This window comes from Haemaphysalis longicornis, unplaced genomic scaffold (genome assembly GCF_048455015.1).
Source record: "Haemaphysalis longicornis isolate Haplotype H1 unplaced genomic scaffold, Haemaphysalis longicornis Haplotype H1 scaffold_9, whole genome shotgun sequence".
In the NCBI taxonomy this organism is placed as follows: domain Eukaryota; kingdom Metazoa; phylum Arthropoda; class Arachnida; order Ixodida; family Ixodidae; genus Haemaphysalis; species Haemaphysalis longicornis.
Genome location: NW_027526460.1, coordinates 14521028 through 14543322, shown reverse-complemented (window position 1 = coordinate 14543322; position 22295 = coordinate 14521028). Strand labels below are relative to the sequence as shown.

Genomic DNA, 22295 nt, shown 5'->3' with positions numbered 1-22295 from the left:
GCCGGAACGTGATCCGTACATGTGGACTCTGAGCGGATTGCAATCTCTGCCACCGCCAGAACAGTAACAGTAGCAATCACTCTGCTCCGGCCTGAGTAGCTTATCCGCCGTGAGGGCAGAGAAAATGGCCGCTTTATTGTCCGGCGTGTTTAGTGAGCTGCTGCTTTGTGACGAGGCCGTGTACGCTGTCTGTCTTTTTCTCTTTTCCCGGGAGAATTAGGGCTGACTGCGATGGAGTGTTTGCCTCTGCACCCCGCAACGTTAAGGAAGACTTAACAGGGCCTGATAAAAGAGCTAATATCTACGCTTGATGTATTATCCGCGATACAAAGAAGAGCAAGCATAATGGGCATTCTAGAGAACTTTTTATTATCAACAGGTCGCACCAGACAGTAACGGCTTAGTTGTTTATATATGTTCTTTGATCGGGTTCGTGGTGCTGGACGTCTACGCCTTGAAGATCGTCTCGGGGTGTCTGGAGGCAAGCAAAAAGAAACATGGGCCGCGTATCTGCTCCTTTCGTTGCAAATGTCGTCAAAAGACGATAGTCTTTATCGACTTTTGCCAAGTAAATGCCGCCCTTCGCTTTACCGCTCACCTCTCATGTTGTTCCTCTTGCGTCGCGCTCCTCCCAAGGTAAAAACAGCAAAGGTTTGCTTAAATCATTTTAAATTTCCCGCGTTCCACTGCTCCAAACCGGGTGTCTCGATGCCAACGCTGCCGTACGGCGAAGACGCGCGTGAAGCGAGGCGCCCTACTTCAACGTTTATATAACCACGTTTCCCTATACTCCACGTGCGTTGCAAGCAGAACGTGAAACCTATCTAGTGGAACCTTTCGTAACTGTTGCCGGTTGATTTCTTAAAATGGCGCCAGAAGCTATAGTGGCGCGGGCGACAGCAGGCGACGGCGGGGTGAATTTTTTTTTCTGCAGTTGATGAAGTATTTAATTTCGCAAAAGTCAAGCATGTATGATTTTTTATAAAGGAACACTGCAAATATTACTTCTGTACTAATTTGTTGTCTTATATTTGCGTAGTGTCTTGTTCTGCTTCAACAATGTTGACAAGTATGAACATTACACCGGACTTAGACGGGTAGATTTAGCTGTGACTATATAAAACAATTGCGCAGGCATTGTTTTATTTTGGCCGGGTGGCTGAATCGAGTCACAGACAGACAGACGGACAGACATACAGACAGACCAAAATTTCTGGGTTTAAGGAGCCCAAGAAAGACTATCGTCTTTAAATATACGGAACATCATATTTTTTCACTATCCGCGGGAAATGTCCGCCTATTGAAAAGATAGCGCAAATCGCAAAATGTAAACGCGGCGGTTGGTGTGGTCGTTTGCTGATCGTGTGCTCGTAGCAAGTTTGTAAACCCTTGTGACATCGTAGCAATAGTTCGCGAAGCAGCCTCGAATGGCGCCTATTCCACCGACTTCTTTTGGGCTCTACAAGGAAATGAGGCCTCTAAGCTTCCGCCAAAAATGAAACGACGAATTGCAGGACTTGCACTACGCAATGCGACAACAAGCAAGATTCCTACAAATGAGCTTGGGCGTTCTTTTAAAAGGACTTGTCAGGTATGCTGCTCCTGTGTATTGAGTGAATGATTGAATGAAATCTTTTATAAGCACAACAGGGGCTGTAGTTAGAGCATCCGCCCGGCGGAGGGCCTGGATCCCTAGTTGTGGTTCCCCTGGCTGCGGCTCGAGATGTAAGTTTTCATAAAATTTTGAGGGGCGTGAAAAAAAAAGAGTTTCTTTTAGGGATTTTTTACTCAGAAACATCTACAAAATTGAAACAAGACCATTCCGCACAGATCCATGAAAAATCGGCATACTTCTTAAGGCGAAAGGCTCCTACGCCTTTGTCTAAAGAGGTCTCATCAAATGCGAAAACCGACCGTAGTTGGTGGCGACTACACGAATGAAACCAAATTACGGCTGGTGTAAAAGGAAAAAAAAATTGCAACCCGGGTCGCCAAGTGCCGCAGCCACGTGTGGTCACTACAGCACTAAACCACTGAACAAGAGTTATCCGGATGCGTGCCGCATGACAGGTGAACGTGACGGCAGCGCATACACGATGCAGCAGTGAAGAAGTCGTCGATAGTCGCTAGATTTCGCCTCCAAATCACTTATGAGATTTAAGTGCCCGATAAATATTTCCATCAGCACTGAAAAGAATATAATTGTTACACGCTGCGTCACAAATGTCCCACCAGAGCTTGCGCTCTCAAAATCTGCGCACGATTTTACGTTAAGGTATTGATTTCAGAAAGCGTTTCCCTCACTGCAGATTCGTAGCTTCACAAATAGATTTCCCCGGAGAAGCTCTGTTTGTGTTTTTAATGTTATCCTGGTTGAAGAAAAAAAGAAAAACGAGAAAGATTTGTTTTTCTCTTGAAGCTTTTCTTTATTATTTTTTTTTTCAACCGCTCATATCTCTAGCTGCGGCTGGCTGCACAGGCCCGTTTTGAAATGCACTTGAAATGAAAAAAAAAAAAAAGAACATGTTGTGCTACCGTCCTGATTTTCCTTCGCTGCGGCATTTTTTAACCCCGTTTGGAGGTCGTTAGTGAGTTTCATACGAGCCCGCGTCACGTCTCCCGTGTACAGTGAGGTGCGCGAAAGCAAAGCTGAGCATGCGCACAACAATATAACCTTCTGCGCATGCGCAGTTTCGCTATCACTTCGCCCTGTCTCGACGTAAACGGAAAACACGAAGCACCGTCCCAAGCCGACACTATACATATGTAAAACCTTTATTAGCGACGCACCGTGGCGGCAATCTCAGCGGCGGCAATATTCCTGTAAAGCATCTCCCTTCACGTTAGCGAAAGTTTCTTTTCACACTCGGGTTCCTGGGACACGAGTCGGAGCGCTCGAGTTGCGTGGATTTATTAATGCCAGCCTAAACCACTCTGCGCTGCATCTACTGGGACGCATAGATGGAAAAAGTGACTTGTGAGAAATGCTGTCCCTCATTTGTCTCAATTAACAGGGCTTGTGCGAATTCACGTGGCTGCGGAAAATACAGTTGCGCATATGCCTTGCAGGCCTCATCAGTTATTAAACATCATGCCGCATTATCTGTAGCACTGTTTACTTTCCTAGCCGTTCCTCCGGGGTGGCGTGTTAAGTAATGCTCACTATTTTGTTAGTCTGGGCCATACGCAATATTTAGTGCATGGCGCAGCATAAAGTGATATCTTTCGAAATCATGTTGTTTCGTTCTGGCTATTAATTTTACAACAATTAATTGTACAATTGTACAATTGTAGAAACGTCATTTTTTACGTTGTGGAACTTAACGATAGCTTCTATTTTTCCACCTCTTTAATAACAAAAAGTGCTTTAAAACAATGAAAGAACAAACAAAAACAATCACGTCTACAAGATAAGTTTAAGAACGGCTCCCTTTCGTGTTGCTTGTACACGCACTCAATTTTAGACGCTCTCATTATTTTTTCCGTGCACTGATATCTGGGTTCGTGTATAGGTTTGGCCCCAGTTGTTCAATTCAGATCTGCATTTGCATTCCGACAGTGAGCCTCTGAACGGTGAGCGTTGTCCAAATAAAGTCAGTAAAACTAGTGTTCACGGACAGTGCTATTCCTGTCGCTGCTTTCTCGTGGGCTGTCCTCAATCCAGACATCTTCCATACAGCTTCTCTCGAAAGGCACGCATTCTGTAGAAGACATTTTCGAGAAGTTCATACCGACAAACATTTTGTCAAAACGTGGAACGGATTGTGAGGGAGATAAATAGGTTAAATGCAAAACTTCGAAAAAAGCGAAGTGATGCGTCGCATGGACTTGCTTATTCCTCGAAGAATACCGTAAATTTCTTACGTGCATGAGTACTTTGCAAATGTTTTCTCCACTCTGGCGCGCAATTTACACTGGACATACCTTGACGACAGATTCGTTATATATATAAAAAAGAAATACGTGCTTATAACGGCTGCCGTCGAAGAAAAAAAAAGTGGGAGGTTCTCATCCGTCAAAGCGGGCTGAAGCGCCGTTTAATAAACCCACACAGACATGAGAAATATATTCAGGCTTTTGGAAGGTGAAAAGAAACTCTGCAGTCTAAATCACACTGCGGAATACGCAGAGGCGAGGGGTAAGTCTTCCCTCAATTTTTTTTTTTTGATGCGCCCGTCACAATGAGTTTGAATGTCACTCTTCGTTGGTACATTTATTTACCGCATCAGTAAAACAAGTGAAAAGCGCACGAATAACTTGGCATAAACCAAAAAGAAATGTTCTTGAATAAATGTATTGAGAGCCTTCCAAAACAAGCAGCACGCATTTTCCCCCCTTAACGAAAACGAATGCATGCGAACTCCGCCAGTAAGTCAAGCTTCTGAACTGGCGGACACCCGCCCTCAGGTCGGCAGCGGTGTTCGGCGTTTAGAGCAGAAGCGAGTGCTTTTTCCTCCGGTATTGGGAACGCTTTTAGCCGATTGCCATGGAAGTTTACGACACGCTTGCGTCATCGTTAAAAACAATCGGCCGGACAGGAAGCGTCGTTCTCTGCGGGAGCACAATTGACGCCGACAGCTCGGCGTCCGTTTTCTTGTTTCCTCGACCGAAGGGAAACGAAAAAGTTTGGTGTGCGCCCGGCGCCCGACTGGGACACGGCGACTGCGGTGGTCGCTGCTGAGTTGTACAACGGGCGCTCCCGGCATTGTTGTTGAGCCGTTGTTGCCAACTCAGCTTTGTGTGCGCGCCGTCTGTGGTCGTACGATAACGATCGATGCGATAAACAATAAAACAAGACAGTTCTGCTCATAAATGAAAGATCGAAGGGGAGGGCAGTCGGGGAGGTTTCTGTGAATGGTCCCCTCGGATGAATGTTAAGAGGACGTGAAAAAGATTGCGGCCTTCAGCCGCCGCTAACGACGGCTGTCTCGCAGAATGTGGACAGAGCTGCGCCTGTGAAATGATTTCGATTCTTAACGCACATTGTACGAATAAAACTTTTCTTAAAGCGGCCTCCGCTGGCGCAATAAAGAAACGGCTATTTGCTTAAATCCCGAGAGGAAATCGCCTGTGCGGAGCGCAACATTTTTCATCTTAATTTATGGCCAGCGCGTTTTGTGAAGCGGCACATTTCGAAAGAGCCTTTTGTTGTAACTGAAGGCATATTTATTTGTGCGAAAAAATTGTGCGCAGTTCAAGCCGTACCCTAGCACATTTTAAGACGTCTTCATTATCCTCAAGTGGTACAGTGCTTGCGTAGCTGGCGGAAGTCAAGTGATCTTAAACACCTAAAAGACAAAGAAAATGGGGAAGGCGGGCTAAGCAGTATAGCATGTGAGGGTACACAGCTATGCCTTGAAGTTAATTTAAAGTAATTTAATTGTGAAGTTTGATGTTTTGATAACCATCAAGAAAACGATGACCTCCGCAGATTCTTAGTTCACCGCGATGTTTTGCATCGTTATCACTAAAGAAAAGAACCACGGAGGGAGAGGGGAACCAGATAGGTGAGGTCTAAGTGCTGCGCCTGTCGCTGAAGTTGGTGTTGCGCTTATTCGAGTGGTCGAAACTTAACAAGGAAGGAGGGAAGCGAAATATAACGCGCAGTCGAGTTAATCAAACTTGAACAAAGAAATATGATGCCTTAAACCGACAAATTTGGGGCGTTTGTTTCATGGTGGCAGAGCATTCGTGTGGCTCGTATATATGGTAGCATTGCGATACCGCTCACTTTGTTATTGTAGAGGACCGTTGTCGTATTTACGGAAGCGTATGCCGACTTTTGCTCGAGCATTTAGCGGGTGTGTGCCGGGACGCGACAATCCCTGGTGGTGTTGCGAGTTTCTGCTCGAGCATCAACAGCATATTATTGTTAGCCGACGAGGGCGGGGGAGGCGAGACGACAGGACAGGCTGTGCTGCCTTGTACTGGCTGAAATAACATCGAGTAATTGAACATGCTTGTCCAGAGAAGGACCCGAGCGCGTTTACACCGCGCTGCCTGAGCACGCTGGCAGCGGTAAAACAAGAGTTAGCCTAGCGCGCGCTGCGTGACCGATGAACGTGGCAGCACGTGAGTAGAACAGGGGAACCCCGGCTGCGGAGAACAATGGTTCTGGAAAAGAAGCTGTGGCGTGAGGTGTCGCCAGTCTGTTGTCTCAGTAATTCACACCGAAAGACAAAGAGCCGACAGTGAAGGAAAAGGCGCGAACTCGAGGCGGCAGTCTTCGATAAGTATAGCCAGCGGGAGCCACGATGCTTTCACCTTCAAAGCACGCAAGCAGACTGAAGTGCCCCGAGGGATTAACGTTTTTCTCCGGTTTCTCCTCGCAGTCCGCGGCGGCGTTGGCGGCCCGAATCCCTGCTAGATGCCCGCGGGCGGCGGCGGCGCGGCGGCCCGGATCGCCGGCTCGAGCCGGTGTGTCCCGGCGCGAGAGCGCCGACGCCGGCGACTGCGGGCGCCCTGACCCAGGCCGCCAGGAGGACCTCGGATAGCCGACCACATGCGGCCAGGCCCGTCCACTAGCCGCGTCCCGGCCACCATCCCCCGGCGCACGTCGCCGGCCAGGTGAGGAGAGACTATCGTGCAGAGATTTTAGAACGCAGCTCTTAAGCGCCCGGTCCTGTGGTTTACCGTCGTTAGTCGCCGTGGGTCTTGTTGTAATCGACTTTCTATATTAATAAAGCACCCACTCACTCACTCGTTGTAACCGAGAGAACGAAGAGGACAACCATAGATAGAGCGAGCAGAAAAGCGAAGGACCGGCCGAGGTGGCTCAGTGGCCATGGCGTTGTGATGCTGAGCCCGAGTTGTTCTTCCCGGCCGCGGCGGCCGCTTTTCTGATGGAGGCGAAAAGCGTAAACGCCCGTGTGTTCGAGATTTCGGCGCGCGTGAAGGTTCCCTAGGGGGTCAAAATTAATACGGAGCCTCCACTACGGCGTGCCCCATCGCCTGTGTAAAGTCAGCGTATTAAAGCAATAAAAATAAATAAATAAATAAATAAATAAATAAATAAATAAATAAATAAATAAATAAATAAATAAATAAATAAATAAATAAATAAATAAATAAATAAATAAATAAATAAATAAATAAATAAATAAATAAATAAATAAATAAATAAATAAATAAATAAATAAATAAATAAATAAATAAATAAATAAATAAATAAATAAATAAATAAATAAATAAATAAATAAATAAATAAATAAATAAATAAATAAATAAATAAATAAATAAATAAATAAATAAATAAATAAATAAATAAATAAATAAATAAATAAATAAATAAATAAATAAATAAATAAATAAATAAATAAATAAATAAATAAACTCGTTGTTTGCGTTTGAAGCGCGTTTGTACTACCGTGCCCCGCTCATCCATCCATCCCCCTCCATGTGCGATTTTCCCCATCTTTCCACAGCAGCGGCCGCCGGCTGGCTCGGCTGGCGGCGGTGGCGGTGCTGCTCCAGCTGGTGAGCCAGCGTCGGCAGGGCGGCGCGGCGGCCGCCGTGCCCCTGTCGGCCCAGCGCCACATCGGCAGCATCCCGGGGGACTTCATTATCGGCGCCCTGTTTCCTGTGCACCAGTCCCCGGACGCCAAGAACGCACAGACGCGCACCTGCGGGGAGGTGCGTCCCGCGCTTCGCTTCCTCTCCTTCTTTTACACGCGGGGCGCTCTGGCGAGCTTTCTTTTTAAAAGCCAAGCTTATAAGGCTAGGGTTACGCGTATTTTTGATATCTGGAAGCAAAAATTCACGTGTCTTTAATGCGCGAGACGCTCGAGCCGAGGCATTCGAAAAAGGACGGCCGGTGTGTGGCGCTGTTAGCACGCGGTCACCACCAAAGTCGCACGCTGTTCAGAACATTAATTTGGGCCACAAGCTTACACTTGTTATCACGTGAATATGTGTTTTGAGTAAACTAGTTATTACTAGTCGCCATTTTCAAGTCTCTGGTAGACAATACAGGTTCCTCAAAGGTTTGCCGCTGTGCGACTGGCGGCGGCCATGGATGTCTACATTTGTACCACCCTCGTTTTGTCGGCATTCCAAGCGCTTGCGAGTCCAGTTTCCTACGGCTCCTCGGGGCAGCGGTCCCGTCGTCAAGGCGAGTTTCCGTTCTTTAAAGGGACTCTTCAGCACGTCCGGTAAACGTTTTCACTCTTTTCTTAACGTCCGCAAGCACTGCGAAAGCTGTAGTTATCGCCAGCACGAAGCGGCACTGTGTGAATTGTTCGTCGCATCAGATCCGCCTTCCGTTTCTGCTTTGCTCTCGTGCCTTTTTTATAAATGGCTTTCGAATGCATTCATTGCTGCATCTGAAGGAAATAACGCCAATAGCCGCTACACCGCTGTAATGACGCAATTCGAGCGCTCGAAGAACGCCAGGTCCGAAAAAAAGAGAAAAATCTTTTGAGAAAATTTCTGGGTTACCAGATGGGCATAGAGCAGTAATTTATGGCTGAGGCACTTTGCGACGCCCTAATCGAAGTACTGGACGTGTTTGTTGACTACGTTCTGCAAGCATATAGGATTTCAAAAAAAGCTGAAAAAATTGTTGCAGGGGCCCTTTAAGGAGACGCCGCGTATGGTCCGGACTTACTCTTCGCTGGTCGTTCCCCTTCACAAAGCGGAATGGCTCATGAATTCGTTTTTTAAAGACGATAGTCTTTCTTGGGCTACTTAAACCCAGAAATTTTGGTCTGTCTGTATGTCTGTATGTCTGTCTGTCTGTCCGTCTGTCTGTCCGTCTGTCTGTCCGTCTGTCTGTCTGCGACTCGATTCAGCCACCCGGCCAAAGTAAAATTGATATTGCGCAATAGTCTTATATACTCACAGCCACATGTAAACGTCTAAGCCCGGTTACATGTTATTACTCGTCAACTTTGTTGAACAAGAACAGACATTACGCAAATATAAGACAAGAAATTAGTACACAAGGGATATTTACAGTGCTCCTTTATTAAAAAATTCATGGATGCGTGGTTTTTCGGTAGCAAATGATATTTTACATCTACTGCAGAAAAGCGCCACCTCCTGGCGACATATGAAAAATCACGCGGCAACAGCAACGAAGGGTTCCACTAGATAGGTTCCACGTTCTGCTTGTAACGCACGTGGAGCACGGCCACGCGGCTCTATAAACCTGCTAGTCGGCCGCCTCCATTCACGCTCGTCTCCGCCGTACTGCAGCGCTGGCATCGAGGAACCCGGCCTTTAGCAGTGGAACGCGGTGAATTCAAATCGCCTTGCGCAAACCTTTAGTGTGTTTACCTTGGGATGAGCGCGACGGTACAGGAACAGCGTGAGAGGTGAGCGGGAAAGCAAAGGGGGGCATTTCCTTGGCAAATGCCTACAAAGACTATCCTCTTTTGACGACATTTGCAACGAAAGGAGCAGATACGCGGCCAATTTTTTTTCTTCGGCGTCGCTCTTCGGGCGTTGCTTTATTGAAGCCCTTTTTAATTCCCGCCGGTGAAGTTCGTACCGCTGCAAAAAGCATTTCCGCTTTAATGAATGGCAGGATGAACTCGAAGTATATATAGGCAAGATCTTTCTAAACTACTAGCGCTGGTGGCAGCCCACATACACCTCAACAATGTTTGGCACAAAGGAAACCTTAGGCCATGTTCAGACTACTGACGCTAAAGCCATATCGTTTTCTATGGACGTAAAAAAACGGTATGTCACGCACTTCGGTTGGCTGAGACGTTAAATGACATTTTTTTTTAAAGTTATTACGACAGTTGCGGCAACAGTCTGTACCCGGCCTTAGGCGTGTTTGCTTCAAAACACTAACAGCTTACCGGCTGAACTAACGTTATTTTAATAAAAAGAAATACGGGTTACATTGATTTTGTGCAAACGAATAAAGAATGAAGTTAAAAACCGCGTCTGAAAGAGACAAGATAAAAACATTACACCATCTTCCCGTGGGGAACCCTGATGAGGATGCGAAGCATCATGGCGGTTCCGTGTGGTTCCATTGTGTTGCCGTTGTGTTGAGTGATCTGGTGTTTAGTAGCGCCAGAGGGAATTCCGCGTCCGGGTCCACACCGGTGGCAAAGGCACGCAAGTACTGTTGTGTTACGGTGAGTAGGCGGTGGTTCTCGATGCGCCGAAACTCGTCCATCATGTTCTTGTAGATTTTGTCGTCTCTGTGGTAGAATCGGCAGTCTCCGTCAGCGTTGGTGAGGTAAAGGCTGTTGACGTTGGTGCACCGGCTGAGAGCAACGTACACGCCCTCCTCTTCGCAGCTTTGTCTTCTTTTCCTTCTTCTTCTTCAGCGGTTCCCCTACGGGAAGATGACGACGATGGCTGAACGCGAAGCTATCTCCTGATGGAAATTCGTCCATTTATCCTCCAGCAAAACCCTCCTAGGAGAAATGTGACTATCCTCTGGACACCTGCCCACTCCAGTCTTCGTGGAAACCTCGTCGCTCACACGAGTGCCCGAGAATTAGCCGGCCGGGCTCCACAAGAAGACCAGCAGAGGGTTAACCAGCCGTTAGTCACGTACAGAGAGATCACTCAACATTATAGGCTTTCCCGACAGATATATCCGCCAGGCCATAAATCCCTCACAAAAGAGCAATAAACCTCACTTAGGCAGCTACAGACCAATACTTTTCCGCACCCTACCAGGCTCCACGCTATATTCCCCACAATGCATGCATCCACTTGCCCTCACTGTGGACAGCTCTCAACCTTATATCACATGGTGTGGGCTTGTCAAAATAATAAGAATATAGACAGAATACGAAATCCAACTTTAGAGCAGTGGGAGCGAGAGCTGGCCAGCTCAGATCCTGACCGTCAGCTTCGGCTCATCGAGAGGGCGAAGGCGGCAGCAAGCTCTTCTGGGGTCCTGTACTGAGGACTCCACTCACAGCGCTCTTATTTGATATAAATAAAAGTTTTCCTCCTCCTCCTATCTCCTGATGGATTCTTTGGTTGGCCAATCCCTAGGGGCATCCTGCCATAATCATCATCAGAGGCGCTGTGGACGGGGTACGGACGCGGGACATCCCCCCCGCAAGAGATGCTTCGCATCTAAAAGAAGGAAAAAGGTGGTGGCTCCTGCTGTCGCCTCGAGCGGCGTTAACAGCTGCGTCGGCTGGTTTAACCTGCATACATTCCTTCAACTCCAATCGGTCGCCGTTTGACTAAAAAAAGAAAAAGAGAAACTGTTCTGTGCTGCTGCTACTCGCATGTGCCGTGTTGTTGCTGTAACCAGGCTGCACAAACCAATTCAGCTGCTGGATGTGGCTATAGCACACCCTTTGGAAACTTAGGCAGCTGCGGTCGATCTTTCTTTTAGGCTGTATACTTTGTTTGCCTATGCGTACCCATTCGCCCGGCCCGCCTCGCCGCGAGGCGAAGCTAGTGAAAATACGCACATGGCAGTCCTTACTTTGTCAAACCAGACGATAGAAATTCCTCCCGGTAAGTGTCATGCCGCGATTAATTAATACAATATTCCCATTCACGGAGAAACCTATGGAGGGGGAGGTATTTTATATTCTTATTCGTGGTTTCAACGGGCCCCATCTGACGTGTGCGTTTTTGATCGCCGAAGTATCGCTCACGTGGCGTCCGAATATTTCACCGCCTATTAATTCGTCTCTGTTTAGAGCATCTCAGCAGTCTCCGCTTGTTTGGTGCGATCAGTTCCGAATAAAATTTCCCAAACGCGTTTTCTTGAATCTTTTCGCAATTGCTTCCAATTTTGTATCTTGCCAAAAGGTACTTTTTTCCACAGAGACGTTTGTTTACATACCTCTCTTCACCCTGGTTCGTTTGTTTTACCTCGCCGTTTTCACAGCGCTAAAAATTCAAGTCCGTTCCGCCTTGCGAATGTAAATGACCACCGGAGCTCTAAAGTCACTGTAAATGACTAACGGCGGTAACAATAGGTTCGTTGTCGCCATGATATAACTAATCGGCATACTCGCAACTGCGTGCACATTCCGTGATAATGTCAGAGGGATGCGTTTACGCCGCTAGTTCGTCGGTTGGCCGCATCGATGTGGCATCGCAAGCCAAATGCCTCCATCACGAAACGCGTCGGTCACGACACATCCACATTGAAATCACGGGCTGCTACCACAGGGGTAGTGTCATTTCAAGGATTTCAAAAATTTTATTAAACATTTTTTTCGGTACATACACATCGCACGTAGTTATTAGCACAGAAGGAGGTCCCATTGCAAATAACTTACCGTTCGAGGACACCTAAGACTTACTTCTTAAGGCATTTGAATGCGAAGGCATTAATATCCATTTGAAAAGCCCGATACTCCTCGTTTCCACCCAGCGTTCCCAAAGTGCTCCTCTTTTTTTCTGTTTGGCACGATTAGCTCCGCGGCCCGCTTCCCTCATTCGTGTTAGAATGGCTTAGATCGGTCTCCCACGCGTCGCACCGCTGCTCGCTCCCGTTCTCTACTGGCGAGTTGAAGCGCATGCCATGGAACGCCCCGCGGCGAAAAGCAAAAACGCCCGTGTGTACGAGATTTCGGCGCACGATAAAGATCCCCAGGTGGTCAAAATTAATCCGGAGCCCTCCACTACGGCGCGCGTCATCGCCTGCGTTGCGTCGGCGAGTTAAAGGCTACAATCAATCAATCAATCAATGTAACGCCCCGCACTGTGAAGCCTCTCGTCCATCAAAGACAGGCGAAGCCTCGGGAGATCTTATGTGGAGACATCGAAAAATGTATGAAAACCCAGCCTAATACAGCTTAGCTCTAAAATGGCCCGTACGCGCACGCTTACGCACATGCGCACACGTGCGCTTGCGTTCGACAGAATAATGTGAAAAGGCTTGGACGACGTCACTGAGGTCGACGCCTTGGTATACGACTGCGTCACTAATTTCACAATTATGACACATTCTACTCGAGTAGTTCATATCAGAATAAACAACCGGAATTGGGCTCAGATCAGGCCAGCATATATTGTTTCTCTGACCACAAGAGAAAATAAAGCAATGAAGTTTCGGCCCCCCGAACCGGAGCCTTGTTCACACCCTTTTTGTGTCTTCTGCGATCATTCCCGACCAGACGGGCATCCGTCGAAGCCTCGATTTTATATATTATTTCTCTGTTTGTGCTCGAACGCGCGTATTTCTTTCTCGTCTAGAAACAGGTGCCACTAACTTTAAGCCCCTTAACGTCTTTTTGCTCGGGCCAAACTCTCCTCAGCTTTGAAGAAACGTTGAAGCGAAATTGCAGAGAAACAGTTGCTTTTTTTGGCGCTGTAAACGCATGCAGACTCACAGCGCGGCAAGCTCCCTCGGGAGCTTGTGACGTTGAGGAGTGCTTAATAACCTGCCAGAAGCAAGGGCCATAGAAAAAGACCGACTAAATGTTGGGAGAAGCCGTAGAAGTGAAAGTTCGAAGATCTCTTAATTTGTTTATGAAGCTGTAAATCATGTCGGTGCGAAGGCTTTTTAGCTCAACCTTTCTGCCTCGCTGGAAGCCTGGTTTTCGTTAGCTGGGGGTAACGAGTTCCGGCGAACTATGCAGTGCGCCAACTCCAATGTGTAGCTTGAAGGAAGTGGCGAAAATTTGCGGAATATTTTTCCAAACGATTATAAGCTATGGACCACCAGTGTTCTACATAACGCTGGAAAAGGTTTATCATGCATTACTGAAAACTAACATCGCAAAATGACAGATGTCAAAAGCGGTAGGGTTGATTAAATTTTGAAGCTGTGTGCCAAACATGCTGTGGGCAGCTATCTGTGGCTCCTGTGGCATTTATAGACGCAACTTTGGTGCAGGTTCTCTAGTGATATGTAGCCTTTTACAAAAATGATTGTTCCGTTAATAAAGTACAGATTTTTTCGTCTCACTGATGGCAACCGTGCCGTCAACAGAACGCACTGCAGGAAAACCAACTCTGCGAAATGGGTTTCACAGAATGATGATGATGATAAGCGAAAGCACATCAAGCGCCTCAAGGAAAAAAAAAAAAAAACTCTACCATACTCGGAATCGAACTTGGGTTCCTCACGTGGTGAAGCCGATGTCATCTATTCATTTGCACCATTCATTTTTTTTCTTTCGTTATTGCATTTGCGCCGTTACGGCATGGTCGAAGTAGTTTGGATTTTGGACTTCGGCTTTGACTCAGGTTGCATAGGAGAAACTTCGGCGCTTTAACCATATTTTTCTTAAGAAAGGAATTTTTTTATTTCTTAAGCCACCGTTTTTTTTTTTTTTTTTTTTGTTGCTCCCCGACTCTTATATTTCAGACTGCATCTGTAACTGCTGATCCCCTGTTCTTTGGTTTTGCATGCACGCTACTTGTAATGCCACTTGTAAGCGTGTGTACCCTGTCGAGTACGCACGCTACAAAACCTAGTGTATACAGCAGCTTCTGTTCCCAGCACGTGTCTGCCCGGCCGGCGCCAACTGAAGCCCGTCGCTGTGAGCTCTATGGGTCGACCGTGCATCGGGAGCCCAATTCTCGGCCTTGGTTTCTGCTTGTTGGGGGAGGCGGAATTTCTGTTAAGCCGAACGCCGATATTTTCTCTCATAGCACAGCCCTTCCTCAAATACCAGTTAATACCCTATGACTCTTTGGTTGCACGCCAGTTTCAGCTCTGGGAACTAGGAAACGCGCTATAAGAAGTGCGCTAGAAATTGTTCGTGTTAATCGAATGTTTCTCGCACCGGGTGATCATGATAAGCGAAGGCACATCAAGCGCCTCAAGAAAAAAACGTTTTCCGTCGTCGGAATCGAACCTGGGTCTCTGAATATCTGCTGTAGAAAAAAAAAAAAAAGACGTGCACTGGACCTTTGCTGCCATCAATGAGTCTTAATTGTACAAATGAGTGCAAATCACTTAAATAATTGGTATTTTCTTGCGCATAGGTGGCTTGATTCGAACCGCTGTCTTGGAGCGAAGCTGCGTTGGGCTAGGTTGTGACCGGAATCGCATTCGTCTATCGGGACGCGTCTACAAAGAATCTTACACACTCGCTCCAGAGCATGTGTCAAATAATCTGTAGCCCTCAATATCGTATAAGAAAAAATATTGTACTGAAATTGGTCACTGAGACGACTCTATCATTACGCCAGTTTCATTTACTTAGTTCAGAGTGAAGTTGTAGATGCTACATAATTCCCTTCTGCTGTCAAAGCATGGTTGTCTAGGGAGGGAGTATGGTTGTGGAAAATGGCTGTAAAACTTTTTTGATTGTAAACTACCCCGAAACAAATTATGTGAGAAATATTTTGGAATCAGTGCTTAAGGAAGTTATGTGTATGCGGCCTTATTAAATCAATATAGTAAGTCACCGTACGTAGTTATCCGCCAATGCAGCTCCGCTGGTCTTCCATCTTCTCAGTAAGGAAGCGCTCTAATTTTTGTTTTCCCCCCCGACGCCACGGCGCGCAGGTGCGCGAGCACTACGGCATCCAGCGCGTGGAGGCGTCGCTGCAGACCATCGACGACATCAACCGCAGCGACTCGCTGCTGCCCAACGTGACGCTGGGCATTGAGATCCGCGACTCGTGCTGGTATTCGCCCACGGCGCTCGAGCAGAGCATCGAGTTCATCCGAGACGCCATCAGCGCCCAGGAGACGAGCGGCGCCGGGGGCACCAACGTCACCGATATGTTGCCCGCCTGCCCCAAGGGGGGGCCCGCGCGTCGCGTCAAGAACCTCGTGGGAGTCATCGGGCCCGGTTCCTCGGCGGTCACCATTCAGGTGCGCTCGTGTTTTCTTTGGCCGCCGTTGGTTAGTTTAGATTAGCTAGCGTACGCGGTGGCTCAATGGTTAAGGGGGACGTAAGGCTGCTGATATTCGGCCATGGCAGCTATTTATTTTTTAAAAATAACGCCTCCCTGTACAAGGCGTCGATCAAGATAAGTCATCATCATCATCATTGTTACCATCATCATCAGCCTGTCTACGACCACAGCAGAGAAAAGGCCGCTCCCAACAATCTCCAATTATGTCGGTCACGTGCTGATTGCGACCAATTTATCCCCGCAGACTTCTTGCTATCGATTGCCCACCTAACTTTCTGCCGCTCCCTGCCACGCTTGCTTTCTCTAGGGATTTAGCTGGTCTAGATTTTTTCCTACTGTGGGGTACGCTCTCTATTTTTCCGGAGAGCCACTGGTGCGTAAAACCCAATTATGGCTTCTTGTTTTAGCTGCGTGTTCTCTAATCACAACTACACGAACGGAAGTGGGCAGCTTTGTGCAACTATTGCTCTGCCACCTATGTGATTTTCTGTTCACCTTTCACACCACCGTTTTTTTGTTTCCGTAAGGGTGGCAATGAGACATACCCGCTAGACCCGCCCCTTCCACGCTCGTAATCGTCACTTCATAGTCCCAGGGTTACCTATGGACTATAGCGTGTTCGTGCTGGTCTTTGCGCGTGTATTTAAAGCTAAAAACTTCTGTTTTGAATTTTCAGTATTTTCGGCAGATTTCTTTTTTTTTCGATACTTTCTAAATACCTTCTTCAGATTTCTTCAGTGCCGTTATCTAGCACAAGCGACAAAGTTTAGAAGCGCCAAAATACTCTCACCGTCTTATAAGCCTGCGAAAAATTAACACTCCGCACGTTAACACCGTGCACGGCATGCAGCGCTGCACTTGGTTAGAGCCATCGTTAAAGCGGTTCTATCCTGTATCTCAAGTGTTCGCAGAAATTCGCGGGGATAAGATCAGTGGGAAAGCAATGCGATCATTTTTAATTAATATACATCATTATAACAGCTGCGACACCACACTCTGACCTTACGAAGAGCCGTTAAAACGCCTAGTGGGATCGTGTATTAGGCCAAGTCGTGGGACTGCGTTACAGATCGTAAACTGAGCTGCCTCATCATTATTCGGTACTGTCTCAAAGACACTGTGCACGGGCTGTACTTTCAAAGCGGCTGTACACGATCGCAGTCGCGATAATGCAGTCCCGTGAGGCTAAACACCCCAATCTCTTAGAAAAGGAAACCATAAGAGTTGTAACGACCGATCGTTACACGACTTACTTTAGGCCGATCGTTGCGGCGATCGTTCCGATCGATAACGTAGGTTGGTCGTTCCCCTGCAACCGGCTATGCTGGCCCACGTGGTGTGCAAAACAAGAACCCGTTAACAACTGCCTGAGGCTGCCTATGATTAATAGATAAGGCCACGAACGAGCCATCGTGTGTTCTCTCGACGGATATGGCGCTAGAGCGATGCCGCCGTAAAAAAAAACTTCACCATCCCTTCCCAAAGAAAGGAGAGAAAAGCGCGAAAGCTTTTTTGGCATTAAAGTGCGTAAAAGTGCGCCCAACTTTTGCTGCAAGTAAAAAAATAGTATTTTTGTAGCCGCTCCATTCCATAGGGCGCCCTTTCCCGTACAAGCGGGGTCAACTTCCCAAGCGTTGTAGTCCCGCACAAGGGCCGAGTGCCAGGGCGGGGAGTTGCTTGTACTTTACCGGTAGGTGCCCGGCGTCACCAAGGCACACGAATTCACGTGGTGACTTCCACAGCCACGGTGGATGCTCAACTAGTAACCGCCTGTGGCAGGACATGCCGCCAGACTTTTTCAGTCCTCGGCAATGCGGTGTTGTAGAAGGCCGGGGGCCCCCGCCAGATAGACAAGAGTCAGGCGCCCCCTCGCAAGGGTAAAGGCAGCTTTCATGGCGTGAACTCCCCTTTCAAGGGCCGGCACTGTATCCATTAAAGATACCGGCGAGTGCCCGGTGGTACGGGGATTCGACCCCGGTACCTCCCGCATACGAGGCAAGGGCTGTACCTCTGAGCCATCGCTGCGGTTAGCGAGTTTGGTCGATCGCCATTCCTTTAAAGACCCAAATCGCCAACGAAGAACGAGCCAGTGCGACGATTTTTCACGGTCTAGTTGTAAACCCATCTGCGAATTTGTCTACATGTATACCGATGTGGGGTTTATGAGATAAAGGCGCGCTATTGCACCCCTTTCTCATTATTGATGCGTGTATTGTCTTGTTTAAAACCGTTCCTTTGTCGCGATTTTCAAGTAACCATCTCGACCCAATGGAAGCCTGGTTTCACGCACATGCCGTGTGTCCGAAGTTTTTAGCAGAGTTTTCCGGTCGACCGAGCTGTCTACGGGGAAATGCATTAGTATTTTTTGACAGGAAGCCATCCATCCCACTAAGAAAGCTATCGTTTTAAAGGCCCAGGGATGTAGACAAGACGCATGTGTGAGAAATCGGGAAACGAGGACTCTCCGAGCACCCGTACCGCCCTACGGATGTCATTTCGGTAAGAGCAAGACGGCGAATTTGATCTTTAAGGAGTTATCAATGATGTTTTAGTGGCTCTATATGTGTGTCCACAACGTGGGAAGATTATTCCTGTATTGGAACAGCGAGAGGGGATATTGGTAGAATACCCTCCGGTCTACTCAGCTTCTTTGAATGGAACCTAGTTTGCCAGAAATAATATTAGGCCTACATATGTTCCTCCTTATGTGTTACAAATTGTGGGTTAAGATGAAGCGATTAACATGATGTGAACTGGTTCAGGGTACGAAACTCTGGATCATGGCGTGTAACCAAACAATCTACCCAGCAGCAGCTGTTGGGTCCATTATTTCACCGCCCAGTGCCTACAGTTCAGGCCAACCTAAGTACATAAGCACGGAATGGCTGAATGTTTGTACTGTGCTTTCCACCCGTTATTTTTATGGCAGTAATAATAGTAATGTCTTTCTTTCTATCGACGTAATGACGGAGGCTGTACGAAAAACGTGTTCTGCCGAGGTAGTATGGCGAGGCTCACACACTCTCCCACCTCACCACGTGGTTAGAGGACGTTCGGCGACAACAATCGGCACTTCACAGATTAAATGCGAGCACAGTCAACTGTTACAAAATTATTCCGACCAGAAAAGAAAAAAAAAAACCGCCTGGCAACACAAAATGAAGGAATCTCGCACTAACGCGTAAGTATTGAAGGAAGCGAAGCGAAGGGTCCCGTTACAGTTTTTAACTTTGGGACCCTCGTCTGTGTAATACATTATTGTACCACTTTATTGTAATGACTGATAAACTTAAACTAAATCTGAAACCTTCACGACCATCACGATGGTTTAAGCCCACGATTGCAGCCGATTTGCGTCTTCTTAGCTGTCGCAAGGGCCTTTACTCCATCTTCATTGCTATAACGGCGCCGAAGAAGCAAATTAAAGAAGCAGAGCGAACGAACGGAACGCCCACACTTCAACTAGACGCCCGCAGGTGCAACGTGCACCCTATCACGTGTTCCGTGTCGAGCAGGTGGCGTGATTACTCTCCCCATAGTCACAGCCGAGTGAGTAAGCCGTTTGATTCTCAGGCACTAACTCACGGTCGTAGCCGAGTGAGCAAGGCGACGTACTCAAACCTGCGTCTGGTGGGCAAGACGATGGAGTCGAACCTGCGTCTGGCAGATCAACTCCGTTCACTTACCAGGCGCAGGTTTGAATTCTGCCGATGCCGCTAATTTCTTTTCTTTATACTGTTATAGTGCGTTTTGTGAAATCCCGAAATCAACGAATTGCCGAACAGCTTCGCTTTTAAAAATGTAGTTAATTATTTCGCAGATGGTATTGACGTTGATTTAGAAAGCTTTAAGTCAGATTGGGTCGTTCGCACAGTAGTACACAAAAATAAAAAAAATGGCATGGAACGAAAGAAATATGAAACTGTTTCCCAGAAAGTATCTCGAACCGTTGATTGAAATACGTGGAGTATACAGGTCCCTGAGTTGCTTGGCCCCGGTTTTCTTGACACCAACGCTTAAGATTTAATATTCGAGCTTGAGACGCGTGATACTGGTCACTGTTCTGACCCGTCCCTTGACTCTGTTTCCCCCCCTCTCCTCTTCCCGCCTCCACACTTGTGTTTGCGCATGATGCAGGTCCAGAATCTCCTGCAGCTGTTCAACATCCCGCAGATCGGCTACTCCGCCACATCGCGGCAGCTTAGCAACAAACAATTCTTCAAGTACTTCCTTCGAGTCGTGCCCTCAGACCAGTACCAGTCACAGATGATGGTCGACACCCTACTCAACTACAACTGGACCTACATCACGACGGTGAACACGGAAGGTCAGAAGCCCTCTAATTTTTTTTTTTTTTTTTTTTGGCGCCATCTCCTCTTTGCGCCCTTAAAATGCGATCTTGATTCCCCTGTTATATATCTTGGCGAATGGCATTAAGGCAAACCCCTTTTTCTTGCGTAAGAAGATTTGCCGTCGACCCGGAGACAGAGATTAACAGAAGAACAAATAACGATAGAGTGTGTGGACAGGGGTGACGTCAGACTGGCCGGCGTCGGACCTGGCTGCGGTGGCTCTGCATTCGCACCGCTGCCGAAGCCGTTGCTGGAGAGATGCCAACTGCAAGCGCAGCTCGCCTCCCTTCCTCATTTCTCCGTACGACGCGCCCACCTTTCTCGGCTTGTTTCATCACGGCTGCACGTGTTGTAATTACAGTGAAGTGTCCAGCGAGTGTAGTGCAGAGTAAAGGCAAAAGAGCATAGAGCGGAAAAGATGGTGACGAAATGCCGATATTGGTGGACAACAAAACGGGAGACAATCAGCCAGTGCCGTCGCTAAAGGGAGGAAACGTCACATTGAAGTGGCTAGAACGCAAACTTGAGCGGCGTAGGAAGACCGCACGTAAACAACGTGTAACGGGCTTTTGAAGCGGTCTTTTGAAGGGGGCCTGAATAGGGACGAACCTCAATTTCGCGATGTGGAGGGTTGGTACATTCACGCATTCGTGAAGATCAATGAACCGTTTATTGTTATTATTATTAGTGAAGCTAAAAGAAAGAAATGTGGCGAGCCTTTACATCTTTCACCATCGGTGTTTTGACTCAGCAAGCATTATACAGGGTGATCAAAGTCCAGTCGACAGGTTTTTTTAAAATTAGGCGCTTAGATGTACGTGAAGACTACCTCTACAGTGTGGCTATGCGCCAAGGGGGACACAGAATGAGGTGGTAATTATTGATGTCGGTGGCTTAATTAACTAAATTTGAATAATTAATTTTTTGTGGCGGCAGTAAGCAGGCATGTTTGTATTGAAAAGTTAGACGCAATCGTGTTTCTGCGCAGTTTAATTTGGCAGAATTCTTATAGCGCATCCGCGTCACGAGATATCGAACTGCGAAGTTTAATTACCGCTCGCATGATTACGCATGCAAGACAGTGAGGTCTGGCGCAAAGTTCATCCCTTTTGTGACGTGCCTGCTGTGTACGGTGTTTAGTTCGACAACGGGGAGAAGACATAGGCAAAAGGGATTACTGGCACCCTTTCAGTCTTGGCTAGCGTTACAGCAATGTGCAGTACTCGGAACCGCTATCGAAACACAGAACAAAGGGGAGGAGCTTGGCTCCGCTCTTCACTGTCTAGCATGCGTAATCATGCGATCGGCAATTAAACTTCGCAGTTCGACATCTGGGAGAAGGAATGCGCTAGAAGAATTCTGCCAAATGAAACTGCGTAGAAACACGATTGCGTCTAACTTTTCAATACAAACATGCCTGCTTACTGCAGCCACTAAAAAGTTAGTTATTCAATTTTTGTTAATTATGCCACCGAGATCAATAATTATCACCTAATTCTGTGGCCCCATGGGTGGGTAAGCTCACTGTAGAGGTGGTGTTCACGTAAATCTACGCGTCTATTTAAAAAAAAAGCCTGTCGACTTAATTTTGATCACCCTGTATATGCTAGCATGCGTATATTTGAGCTCACCAAATAGTAGACTAGGGACTGCAACAGTAAAGCATTCATAGACAGCAGGAGTCGCGCCTCTCAAAATGACACCAAATAGCCTGGAAAATCAATTTTTACATTTTCTGCACATCCCTAGATTCATTTTGAATAAAATGGCAGTAAACCAGCCCGCAAAAAGCAACGAACCCCATGTCATGGCAAGATCTACCTTGGAACATTCCCATGCCGCCCATGTTGCAGGGGCGTCAGTTTAAAATGATAACGGAGTGTGCAATGTCACCGAGCCAATTGCTATTTCCGCACTGCATTTTTTGAACGCGTATTGCCTGAACTGTTTCGCTTCTATTTCAAGGAGACGGGAGATGGGAAACGGGGGAAGGGGACACTAGTTTGGATGACGCTAGTAATTACTTCGCCAAACGCCAAGGAAATCCGCGTAGCAGATTCCTTTTTCTCAAGTTTCCATGGTAACGTTCTGGTGCCAGTCAGGCAAAATATGGTTGGAAACATGCTCTAAACACATGAAAGGTCAAGGCTCGGTACGCCACTTAAATTGATTAACCAG

General features: G+C 47.2%; 1 protein-coding gene across 1 annotated transcript in view; it reads left to right on the top strand.

The window, feature by feature from the left end:
* LOC144152724 (metabotropic glutamate receptor 5-like) overlaps window positions 1–22295 on the top strand; it is a 518399-nt gene that overhangs the window by 325718 nt on the left and 170386 nt on the right. Inside the window, exons 3-6 of the mRNA XM_077684131.1 lie at window positions 6333–6567; window positions 7425–7632; window positions 15410–15721; window positions 19903–20092. Of these exons, the coding sequence (XP_077540257.1) occupies window positions 6503–6567; window positions 7425–7632; window positions 15410–15721; window positions 19903–20092 (775 nt within the window). The 5' untranslated portion in view covers window positions 6333–6502. The remainder of the gene's footprint in view (window positions 1–6332; window positions 6568–7424; window positions 7633–15409; window positions 15722–19902; window positions 20093–22295) is intronic.